Here is a 13401-nt window from a genome sequence, read left to right on the forward strand (position 1 = left end):
TCTTGTGAAATCCATAAATTAGGGCCTAATGAATTTATTTAAATTGACTGATTTCCTTCTATGAACTGTAACTCAGAAAAATCTTTCAAATTGTGTGTTTCTATTTTTATATACACAGTGCCTTCAGAAAGTACTCATACCCCTAGACTTATAGCACATTTTGTTGTGTTACAACCTATATTCAAAATATATTTTCTCACCCATCTATACACAAAACCCCATAATGACAAAGTTATTTTTTTAAATAGAAATGCTAGCAAATGTATTGAAATGAAATACATAAATCTAATTTACATAAGTATTCGTACACCTGAGTCAATATTTTGTAGAAGCACCTTTGGCTGCATTTCAACTTTGCGTTATCTTGGGTGTCTGTATCAGCTTTGCACATCTGGATTTGGGGATTTTCTCTCATTCTTCCTTGCAGATTTTGCAAGCTCTGTTAAGTTAGATGGGGAGCGGTGGTGAACAGCAATCTTCAAGTCTTCCACAGATTTTCAATGGGGTTCAAGTTTGGCTGGGCCACTCAAGGACTTTCACATTCTTCTGCTAAAGCCATTCCAGCGTTGCTTTGGCTGTATGCTTGGGGTCAATGTTCTGCTGGAACGTAAATCTTCACCCCCAGTCTAAGGTCGTTTGCACTCTGAAGCAGGTTCCATCAAGGATTTGCCTGTATTTGGCTCCATTCATTGTTCTCTCTGTCCTTACCAGTCTCCCAGTCCCTGCCAATGACGAGCATCCCCATAGCATGATCCTACCACCACCATGCTTCACGGTAGGGATGGTGTTAAGACGTGTGATGAGCTGTGCCTGTTTTTCTCCAAACAGTGCTTTGCATTCAGGCCAAATAGTTTAATAGTCTTTCATGTGCCTTTTTGCAAACTCCAGGCATGCTGTCATGTGCCTTTTTGCAAACTCCAGGCATGCTGTCATGTGCCTTTTTCTCAGGAGTGTCTGTCAACTCTCCCATGAAGCCCAGACAGATGAAGTGCTGTCGAGACCATTATCCTTCTGGAATGTTCTTCATTCTCAGCCAAAGAACTGTGTAGTTCTGTCAGAGTAGTCATTTGGTTCTTTGTCACCTCCCTGACCAAGGTCCTTCATGCTCAGTTGCTCAGTTTGGTTGGACAGCCAGCTCCAGGCAGAGTTTGGGTAGTTCCACATTTTTTTCAATTTCCCAATGAGGGGGACCACTGTGCTCTTGGAAACTTTAACACTCTATAAATTGTTTTATACCCTTCCCCAGATATATGTCTCTTCACAATCCTATCTCTAAGATCTACGGACAGTTTCTTGGACTTCACGTATAGTTTCTGCTCTGACATGCACTTCTTCTTCTTCTATGTTATAATGGCGGTCCACAAACAAACATTAAAGGTGAATGCCGCCACACCTATAAGTATTGTCATTATTCTTGCCGCCCACTAGTGTAGCACATCCTGGGGTAACCCAGCTGGGGCTCCAATCCAGGTTTCTCTGGTTCTGAGGCAAGCATGATAGGGTCCCATATTTATAATTTAATTAACATAAAACAATTGATGCACCCCATGCAAGTTTGCATTGATGCACTGGTAAGTGAAAAATTTAAACTTTGGGTTTCCTGTTATTTAAAAAAAATCTTCACACATATTGCCAGTTGCCATGTAGGACATCTAAATAGGTCTACAAACGTCATTAATCAGAGCTACATTCAATTATACATTTTACACATTGGTGATGAGTAACATAGTCGACTATGGTTAGTTTGTCCAACAGGTGGCAGTCTGGATTTCAGAAAAGTAATAAGTGGATATACAGTAGAGGCCCATTGAGTGGACAATGGACAGCATAAAACCAAGGCTAAAGCTTGACCTACAGTATTCTACTCAAGGTGGGCCACATCCAAACAAGCAGTGTTAGCCTTGTTTGGGGGTATTTTTAAACCTAGATGCATTGTCTTACCAAACTGCAAATTTTTTTATGCATTTTCCCAACTTGATTTCACTGTGATTATATAGATAAGATATATAACTATATAGATATACATGGTGATGTAGGCCTATCAGACTGCAGCCAGACAAATACTACTATTCTACCAAGAGAAAATTTAATCTGAGAAAGACTCACAAAATGACTAAATTAGATAAATGTGTTTAACTGTATAATACCAAAGCATTTGAATTCCTCTAAGTATCTACATCCAGTATGCATATGCTACTGATGATCACTGGCTACAGAGATTTGATATTTTCAATATTCATCAGTATTTTCTATTATCCATAATTATCATGTCTCTTTTCTTGACTTTCTTACTGTGGAAACAAAACATAATAGCCTGGATGGACCAGATTATTTGTTCTTCAATTTATCATTTTGATCGCACACCAAACTTTTGTTCATTAGATGTGGGGTTAGAAGGGGCCGAGGACCCTTTTCGTGATAGAAAATTCATCAGTGACCCCCCCAGAACACAACTCAAATGAGAAAAAAATAGCATACATGGAGTTTACTATGACTTCAGCAGTGCATGCATGGCTGGATGAACCAAGTCTTGGGCTCTGGGAAGTAATATTTTAAAGGCCTGCCTCTTAGCATCAGAGAGAATATTTAGCAGTTTTCAAGCTAATTTCCTGCAATTCTACACATTTTGTCATGGGGCAGAGATATTGTTTGTTGTTGCATATTCTAATATCCTGCAATTCTAACACATTGTTCTATGAGGCTGAGAGAAAATGTTGTCGTTTTAAAGCTTAAATTACAGGCCATTTATATAAAGAAAATGCAAGAATTATTGAGTTGAAACATTTATAATTGGTGAAGTACTGTGGATACCAATATTCCTGTGAGCCTCCTAGGCCCATGTGCCCAGGGTTAAGTACATAAATTGTTGATGAGTAATATTACATTTTATTGTATTACATACTAAACTTATTACATGGATCCCTTGGCCACAATTAGTTGAATCTGTTGTTGTTAGTAATATTTATGTTAAAAGACGTATATATATATATTTTTTTTTTTACTATTATGTATTCATTTTTTTTAGACCATTTATCTGGCCGCAGACCCTCTACAGTACCCCGGACCGCAGTTTGAGAACCCCTGCATTAGAGTTTTGGCCCTGACCCAACTCTATTGTTTTCTGAGCCCATTCGACTCCAATGGCTGAAGAAGCATGCAGCCGAATTGCTAGGATATTACCACTATTAACATTTTAGCAATTAATAATCCGACCAAGCTGTTTTTTAATAATTATATAAATTGTCGATACATGTAGTCTACAGTTTTTTCACACCACTTTCTTTCCCTTTTTCCTCTTGCCTTAACGGAACAGAAAAAGTAGTCCCGATTTATTGTGCTGTTCATAAAAATAGTTTGCAGTTTGCTTGCTTTTTGAGTGAGCTCAAACCGCGATAGACATGACACTGCAGCACACAATGCTCTCGGTCTTTTAGACGGACTCAATTAACAAGGCTAACATACATAGGGACAAACAGGTTATAACTGTGATACTCTTAACGTATTTTTAAATAAACTAGGCCTACTCTGCGTCAACATTTCCCATTTAGTGTGGGACAGAATTTTGCTACATGTCAAATTAGTTGCAACCACCTTAAAGTGACCTCTCTCTTTCCCACTCTCTCGGTCCATATGCATTCATTGGCTACTCATTTATTCGTTGTCCCACTTCTGACACTAGTGTAGCGAATTCAGAGGTCTCACCAATACCTTTCCTTACACCATTGCGCTGATTGACACAATTCACAAAATCTGGCTTCGATCTCTTTGTACTAGTCTCACATAATGTTGCCTAATGATTGATTAAGACAGGCTAAATGTAATATGATGGGTCCTCTCAACTGCTGTCATCTCCTACCACTCCGCGTGGTGTCTGTAGTAGGCTAGGCTGGGGATATCGTTTCACGGTTTTCAGCGGAAGGATACAACACCGAATGTCATTGTATAGTGCTGAGGTTTTTGCGAAGCAAAAATGTCTGTCTGCCTAAGGTTAACTCGCAAGTGACATGTAGGGATATTTTGGTAACTATTACAACCTAAATCACTATTTTACAGTATTTGAGACGCGTTACAAGAGAACGAGGCTCCATACTACCACACCCGATCGCCCTAGTTGGAATTTTAAAGGGGAAAAGGTAAAATATTGTAGTGAGTTTGTCAAAAAAAGGTTTCGGACTGGGTGAAAGAAGTTGGGATACAAGAGACTGGAGCTGGTATGGAGTAAAGGGTTGGCATTTGCTTTACAACTTTTACTTGAAAGGGCGTTTTACACAGCCTGAATTTGTAGCCTACAGCATATTGGTGGATCTTCCTTTTTGTTTAACATGCTAATTCACTTTCTATTTAATGACACATCAAATTCGTGGCTCATCACTGACTATTGCAAAGCAACATATTGTATAGCGTATCATTCATTAGTCCTTGATTTGAAAATCTACAGTAGGTTAGTTATTTTGTAACTTAGTCTGTCGCGTAAGATTGATACAAATGTAGCGTTTGGGGAGTCAGATAAACATTTGAAAAACGATGCTGCAGGTCTCAGTGTGTGTCACTGGTGTTACACGCAGCGCCAAGCATTTTCAATGTGCCTGTACCATTGCAAATAGATGGAATTTACTTACCACGTATTGGCTACCTTTTCCTTTTCATTCTGTTCAGATGTCATAATGTGCAATAACATTTTCTAAAAGGGAGCGTGGAAACGTGGATGACAAGGGGTCAATTACAATTACTTTCATCGGTTGTTGCAGTAGCCTACCTTTGATCAATTAACTCGCACAGCAATGTCAAGGGTCACTGTGCAGATTTATTTTCGGAACCGACGTGTTCTGGGAATATTCCTTGTCAACTTCAGTGAGAATCTAGAATGAGATTTCACTTTACTGAAGTTCGTTATTGAATGGATATATTTTTTTTAAATCAAGGAATTAGGACAATTTATAACAAAATTGGACTTAAGCAAACAAACTTTCTTCTTTAGGTCTAAAGATTGACAGGATGAATCCTCAACAGCGGATTGCCGCTATCGGAACAGACAAGGAATTGAGTGACTTACTGGATTTTAGCGCGGTAGGACAGTTATCTATCTTTTTACAATGTTTTATTTGTTTGTTATTTAGCCCACTATTCTGTATCAGTCAATGTCTCTCCAGTGAAGAAATTGATTATGAAACACAGGACGTCTGAACAGCTTGTAACAGATGCATGATTATCAAAGGCAAAATATTAATTTGTCTCAGTCACATTTTTCAGACCACTTCTTTTCTTCTGGTAGATGTTTTCTCCACCTGTAAATAGTGGGAAAAACAGGCCAACCACCCTTGGAAGCAGCCAGTTCAGTGCACCAGGTAGGATTTTATCCCAGAAACCTATTTTTAATATGTTCTCTGTTCTGTTCAGTTATAGCCCTGGTTCTCTCTCCCCCTGTTGTGTCATGTCTAACCACTGCCATTTGAAATCAGTTCATATGTGTGTTCCTGATGTCTCCCACTGCATTTTGGATGTTTGTGTTATTAATTTTGTGAAAAGCCAAAGGAGCAAGGTTTCATATTCAACATAGTATTACTATTCATTTCCCGCCTCATCGATGTGTGTGTGTGTCTCTGTGTGTGTGTGTGTGTGTGTGCACTCTTCACATCTGGTGTGTGAAACATGCCACCTTCACCTGGAATTATTGTAGACTGACTGCTGTAAAGATGTGGAAATAAGGAATGGTTTAGGCTTATTTGACATATGTGAAAGAATGCTTATCGACCTAACAGCTCTGACAGTGTAATATAATTGTAATTATCACTTCTTTATAACCCTTCCTTGTGTTTTGTGTGCAGAAAGATATCTGTGGCTTGTTCGCATATCCATTTTCTATTGATTATGAAACAAAATCAATTTTGCTCATATTGACAGTGGGGCATTGATTGTGTTTGTGATATATTGCTCCCTGGATTTGTGCAACATATAAAAGCTGTGCCAAAGATATCCAATGTCTATCAGTTGTGTAGTAAGTACAGTATGGGGTTACTTCCTGTTCATCAAGTGGTGTTTCACTGTGTCCATCCCCCAGTGCTGAGCTGTTTGAAAAAGGCAGTGAGTTCCTCAGCCCCAGGTCCCTAAAGGCCTGGCCATTCATGTGGCCTTCACACACCTATCTCACAGGCTCAATGACTAGAGGATGTGATCTGATGTAGTGTAATTTTAGCCGGGAGCATTTCTCATGCAGAAGTGGGCTGTTTAGACAGATGCAGCTTGCTTCATTGGTGTAGATGTATTAATAAGTAATTTCTTCACTGTAAAGGCTCCACACATGAATCCATAGCACAATCAAGCATTATATCTCCTCAATACTTGTTTTACGTAAAGCAACAAAGCCTTGCCTTGTCGTTAGTTCTAAATGACACACTTTTGTTGGAAACAACAGTAAGACAATGGACTGATCAGCAAGACAATGGGGCCAAAAGGGAGCTTTTGTGAAAAGCCTGGTGAAGTGTTCTGATGTTTTTCATAGTACTTTACATCCTCACTTCCCATTCTGGATGCTGTCTCCACAGAAGTAAATAGCTTGGGGTCCAGGTCAAGTCGGTGCTGAATTGATGCTTTAAGTACAGTGCCTTCGGAAAGTATTCAGCCCCTTTGACTTTTTCCACATTTTGTTAGGTTACAGCCTTATTCTAAAATTGATTAAACTGTTTTTGTTCCCCCTCAATCTATACAGAGTACCCCATAATGACGAAGCAAAAACAGGGTTTTAGAAATGTAAGCAAATGTCTGAGGTCCTGAGCGCTCTGGATCAGGTTTTCATTAAGAATCTCTCAGTACTTTGCTCTGTTCATCTTTTCCTCGATCGTGACTAGTCTCCTAGTCCCTGTAGCTGAAAAACATTCCCACAGCATGATGCTGCCATCACCATGGTTCACTGTAGGGATGGTGCCAGATTTCCTCCAACCATGATGCTTGGCATTCAGGCATTCAGAGTTCCATCTTGGTTTCATCAGAACAGAGAATCTTGTTTCTCGTGATCTGAGAGTCTTTAGCTGCCTTTTGGCAAACTCCAAGCTGGCTGTCATGTGCCTTTTACTGAGGAGTTGCTTCCATCTGGCCACTCTACCATAAAGGCCTGATTGGTGGAGTGCTGCAGAGATAGTTGTCCTTCTGGAAGGTTCTCCCATATCCACAGAATAACTCCAGATCGCTGTCAGAGTGACCATCAGGTTCTTGGTCACCTCGCTGACCAAGGCCCTTCTTCCCCGATTTCTCAGTTTGGTTGGGCACCCAGCTCTAGGAAGAGTCTTGGTGGTTCCAAACTACTTCCATTTAAGAATGATGGAGGCCACTGTGTTCTTGGGGACATTCAATGCTGCAGACATTTTTTGGTACCCTTCCCCAGATCTGTGCCTCGACACAATCCTGTCTCGGAGCTCAACAGACCATTTCTTTGACCTTGTGGCTTGTTTTTTGCTCTGACATGCAATGTCAACTGTGGGACCTTATATAGAGGGGTGCCTTTCCAAATCATGTCCAATCAATATAATTTACACCAGGTGGACTCCATACAAGTTGTAGAAACATCTTAAGGATGATCAATGGAAACAGGATGCACCTGACCTCAATTTCGTGTCTCCTACCAAAGGGTGTGAATACTTATGTGAATAAGGTATTTGTTTTATTATTTTAATACATTTGTAAACATTTGTAAAAACCTGTTTTCGCTTTGTGATTATGGGGTATTGTGTGTAGATTGCTGAGGATTGTTATTTATTTAATTCATTTTTAGAATAAGTCTGTAACATAACAAAATGTAGAACATTTCAAGGGGTCTGAATACTTTCTGAAAGGAAAGGGGGATACCTCATCAATCAATCAGTCAGATGTATTTATAAAGCCATTTTTACATCAGCCGATGTCACAAAGAGCTATACCTAGACAGTTGCACAACGGAATACCTTCAACTGAAATCTGTCTTCTGCATTTAACCCAACCCCTCTGAATCAGAGAGATGCAGGGGGCTGCCTTAATCCACATCCACATCTTTGGCGCCCAGGGAACAGTAGGTTAACTGCCTTGCTCTCAGGGGCAGAATGACAGATGTTTACCAATGTCAGCTCAGGGATTCGATCCAGCAACCTTTCGGTTACTGGCTCAAACCACTAGGCTACCTGCCGGCGCGGTATATACTTGCACTTTCATCAATCAGTTTGGGTAAAGCATTCACTGTGCATTCATAAGTATTAACAACTATACAGAGCATTATCAATATATATCAATTTGAGTCTGTTGACGTTATGTCAAATATATTCCCAACCATCCTTTAATAGCGCTCTATGTAGCTAATGATATATAAAGTGTTGCTGAATAGGCCTACTTCATTTTTGAGTGAAATTCGGTTTCAGTGATCATACCTTCCATTTTGCCCCACCATAATGAAATATAAAATAGAATGTTGCTTCAATTCAAGTGTTACAAAGGAACTCATTTTCTGAATTCTTAATGTGTGAAGTGGGAGAATTGAACTTAGTAAACTCTGCGGTGTGCTTTAGAATTTAATATAGCATGGCATTCATGGACATCATGTGACCAGCCACATTTAAGCCTGATGTGTTGGGCATGCACTCTGTGGCTTCCAAAATAGACCAGCATCGGCATGGTGCTTTTTGTTTAGAATAGAAAAGAAATAGAGACTGTTAATAGACTGTTTTTCCCATCAAAGCCCATCGTCATGGCTAAAATGCCTAATGGTATTTATTTAGTCAGTAAGAAAAGTCACAAGAATTGAAGCCATGTTTTGTAGAGGCTTATGTGAATGGTATTTTTGTTCTATTTCCATCAATAGACATTATGTGGGATCTGTTTTGGGCTTACTCTCTCCTTGAGGTTTTTTACGTGTGTCAGAGTCACACACCTGTCTGTTCCAAGCTTGATATACTCCTTGACCTAAAGTAAGTAGTAAACTAGAAACCACTGATACCTCAAATGTAATGTTCTGCATGATGCAATACTCACGTTAACATCTATGTCCAAGCTGCTCAGTTAGCTTGCTTCAGAGCTCACTGTGGCACTTTTTATATTTGGAGAGCTATATTAGGAATATTTTCAGATCATGGTTTGCTCTCTCTGTCCCACCTACTTTAGACTTGCTGTAGAAGTCAGCCAAGAATCAGAAAAGCCATAATTATGTTTGGGCTGTTATTGCTCCTAGAGGGACAGACTGAGGCATATTTGCAATTCTGCTCCTACTGCGGGTTGGCAACCTGAACAGAATTTATGATACATTTCTCCTGCAATTTTGCCTTCTTGTAATTGTTTATTTATTCCATCTTGTTTAGAATGAGCCTAAGTATTCCTGGTTGGCCTGCAGTCAATTCAAAGAATGCGCCACATGTTATCATTCACTTGTTTACAGAATAGATGAAGCCAAGTTGTACAAGGATGCTACAAGGATGTCAGAACTGTTCAATTATATTTACAATACTTTTTGTGAATATAATTTAAATTATATGCTTGTGATAGACGTACACTGCATTTTCCTTCCACTTCAGCAAACGTTCTCTCAGTTTAAAGCTCTTTCTTCAGCTTTTATCCCCATGGAATAGAAAATATTATCTGCTGATTAATTATTAATAGTGTTGAAGAATATGACTTATTCTCATTCATGATTATTAAGCAAGGATTTGTTTGTTCAGTCAGAAGACTTAGAACTTGCAGAAGTACCCAGCTTGCATTTTAAGATAATTTAACACACACAAAAACCTCTCCACTGCACATGGCACAATGTGTGAAGCAATAAAAGGTGACAAAACTCATCTTGAACACAGCTTATCTTCAAAGCATTTAAGGATTTGGAATGTTGTATTTTTTTTGTTTAAAGCAACTGCTAAGTCGGTCTTCAATTTAACCATGCATTATTCTTCTAAAATTGATTATTTCAAACAGATTCAATATATGTAACCACAACAGTAGCTTTCAACTGAGGTTCTTAAAGAAGGACTGAGCTGAATCTTTTATTTTATTTTGCTCACGGAAGCTGTTGTACCTTGACATGCTTCTCACTCCAGTTCTCCTTTTGACTGATTTCATTTATCATAGGCTCTCATTGTTTTGAGTGTGTTTATTTAAATCCACATAAGTGTCACGTTCGCTGGAATAATTATCGGACCAAACTTCAGGGAGAGTGCGAGGAGCAGGCACAGGACGTACCGGACTGGGGACACGCACTTCAGGGAGAATGCGAGGAGGAGACACATGACGTACCAGACTGGAGAGGTGCACTTGAGGCCAGAAGTGTGGAACCAGCACAGGTTGCACCAGACTGCTAACCGGATCCTCTGGTCAGACGTTGAGCAGAACACACTTGAACAAATCAAATTTATTTAAATAGCCCTTTGTACACCAGCTGATATCTCAAAGTGCTGTACAGAAACCCAGCCTAAAACCCCAAACAGCAAGCAATGCAGGTGTAAAAGCACGGTGGCTAGGAAAAACTTCCTAGAAAGGCCAAAACCTAGGAAGAAACCTAGAGAGGAACCAGGCTATGAGGGATGGCCACAACATCTCTTATCTCACTCTCTCCCAACTTCGCTATTGCCTCCCTGACAGTCTCTGACTCTTCCCTCTGCTCAGCCACCAGCTCCATGTGCACCCCCCCCCCCAAAAAAAACTTGGGGTTGTCCTTGGGCTTTCTGTAGTCACGAACCCTGTCGTCATCGCTGTCCTCCATAATCTTCTTCCGTCTGTCGTCAAGGAAGGTTTTCGCATCTCCCCATCACTTCTTCCCATGTCCAGAACTCCTTCCCTCTTTGGGCACGCTGCTTGGTCCTGGTTTGATGGGATATTCTGTCACGTTCGCTGGAATAATTATCGGACCAAACTGCAGCGCGATATGGTTTCCACATAATATTTATTTGAAAACGCACACAAAACAAAACAACAAAGAAAGAATAAAACAAACAACGAACCGTGACTACAGAGGTGCTACTTGCACTAACTCAATACAATATCCCATAAACCACAAGTGGACAAAATGCTACTTAAATATGATCCCCAATTAGAGACAATGATAGCCAGCTGCCTCTAATTGAGAATCATACCAAACACCAACATAGAAAAACTAAACTAGAACCCCACATAGAAAATAATTACTAGAAAACCCCCCAGGCCCGCCCTGACCTACTATACCATAGAAAAACAAAGGTTCTCTATGGTTAGGGCGTGACAATAAGATCATCTCATTTTAGTTTGTAATCTCAGAACCCCTGTTTTACAAAAGTGCATGAAAAAATGATAAACTATATAAAAAAAAGATAATATTTTATTTCATTTTTAAAAATTTGATCAGGTCTTATAGCAGGCTTTAGTTTGACAAACCTCATTTCATGTTTTAAGCCTTTGAGTGTATTGCTGAAGGAATCCTTTTCTTTCAGAGACGCCTGTTTATTTTGAGATAACCTGCTGGCTGCTCTGTGAACTATTGGGCCACACTGCGTTTGTGATGCCTTCAAATGGGTACCCTCCCCTGGCAGACTGGGCCTCCTGCCCTCCATTGGAGGGAAGATTCAGGGAGAGTTTGGACATCTCTCATTTATGAGGTCACCTCCTGACTTGGTTATGGAGAACTGTGCTGTTGCCATAGCAATGAAAGTCCATTGAAGGCAGGTGACTTGGCACACCTTTTGCATATTTTTTTTGCAGGTCTGCCAAGAGGAAAAGCATTAAAATAATGTCTTCAGTCACCCAATATGTGGTAGATTACTATCAGGCTTCTCCTAGAATGTCATTATTTTGATATAAGAAAGTTGGTGTTGTACATCTGACTTGGCTCCTTTGATGTGGATTCCAATTCATTTTTCAAATGAGCAGTTTATTACCATGTATTTGATGTTGTATTAAGTTGTGAAGGCACTTAGTTGGTGGGGACCCTTATTGTGACTTGAGGCTGCTGGATTTAAAACCAGCCAGAGATACATTTCTATACCTGCTTATCTGTGCTTGACCTCTGGCTGATATAGCCTGAATGGACACATTGTTAGGTGTTGGACAGAGGTAGTGAGTTGTATCTGTATGTATGTATGTACACTACTGTTCAAAAGTTTGGGGTCACTTAGAAACATCCTTGTTTTTTAAAGAAATGCACATTTTTTGTCCATTAAAATAACATCAAATTGATCAGAAATACAGTGTAGACATTGTTAATGTTGTAAATTACTATTGTAGCTGGAAACGGCAGATATTTTTGGAATATCTACATAGGCGTACAGAGACCCATTATCAGCAACCATCACTCCTGCATTCCAATGGCACGTTGTGTTAGCTAATCCAAGTTTATCATTTTAAAAGGCAAATAGATCAATACAAAACCATTTTGCAATTATGTTAGCACAGCTGAAAACTGTGGTGCTGATTAAAGAAGCAATAAAACTGGCTTTCTTTAGACTAGTTGAGTATCTGGAGCATCAGCATTTGTGGGTTTGATTACAGGCTCAAAATGGCTAGAAACAAATAACTTTCTTCTGAAACTTGTCAGTCTATTCTTGTTCTGAGAAATTAAGAAATTGTCAAGAAACTGAAGATCTCGTCCAACGCTGTGTACTACTCTCTTCACAGAACAGCGCAAATGGGCTCTAACCAGAATAGAAAGAGGAGTGGGAGGCCCCGGTGCACAACTGAGCAAGAGGACCAGTACATTAGAGTGTCTAGTTTGAGAAACAGAAGCCTCTCAAGTCCTCAACTGGCCGCTGCATTAAATAGTACCCAAAAACACCAGTCTCAACGTCAACAGTGAAGTGACTCTGGGATGGTGACTCTGGGATGCTGGCCTCCTAGGCAGAGTTCCTCTGTCCAGTGTCTGTGTTCTTTTGCCCATCTTAATATTTTATTTCTATTGGCCAGTCTGAGATATGGCTTTTTCTTTGCAACTCTGCCTAGAAGGCCAGCATCCCGGAATCGGGATATTCCATTAAAAATCAACCGTTTCCAGCTACAATAGTCATTTACAACATTAACAAAGTTACAATGTATTTCTGATCAATTGAATGTTATTTTAATGGACAAAAAAATGTGCTTTTCTTTCAAAAACAAGGACATTTCTAAGTGACCCCAAACTTTTGAACGGTAGTATGCTTCAAGAACACCTGCTGCTGAAGCACAGGATGTCTGTTAGTTTTAAAACTAAACTCCCAAATACAGTACATTGATGCTGAGTACTCTGGACTTAAGGGAGCATGTTGGTGTCAGGTGGAAAGCACTCCTCAGAGATACAGAGTTGCATTGGTCAACATGCCACACAGAGTGAGAGAGAGCATTAGCTTTAGCTACCTCCATCCAGACCACTAATGACTGACCCTACTCTCTGAGGACGTATCTGGGGGCAGCAGCGGGAGGAGGAGGGGAGGGTTGTCCTCATCTAATGATCTGAGA

The 13401-nt window shown here is 39.9% G+C and overlaps 1 protein-coding gene across 8 annotated transcripts in view; it reads left to right on the forward strand.

Moving 5' to 3' along the window:
• Positions 1-13401, forward strand: part of LOC135558948 (transcription factor 12-like) — a 103355-nt gene that overhangs the window by 2526 nt on the left and 87428 nt on the right. The window contains exons 1-3 of one of the 8 annotated variants that reach the window (XM_064993206.1): positions 3909-4225; positions 4979-5067; positions 5273-5345. In XM_064993206.1, the coding sequence (XP_064849278.1) occupies positions 4996-5067; positions 5273-5345 (145 nt within the window). In that variant the 5' untranslated portion in view covers positions 3909-4225; positions 4979-4995. Of the gene's footprint in view, positions 1-3908; positions 4226-4978; positions 5068-5272; positions 5346-13401 lie in introns of those variants that run through there. The other 7 variants (XM_064993214.1, XM_064993198.1, XM_064993224.1 and 4 more) reach the window with 7 other exon arrangements.

The sequence above is a fragment of the Oncorhynchus masou genome, chromosome 2 (assembly GCF_036934945.1).
Source record: "Oncorhynchus masou masou isolate Uvic2021 chromosome 2, UVic_Omas_1.1, whole genome shotgun sequence".
NCBI classification, from domain to species: domain Eukaryota; kingdom Metazoa; phylum Chordata; class Actinopteri; order Salmoniformes; family Salmonidae; genus Oncorhynchus; species Oncorhynchus masou.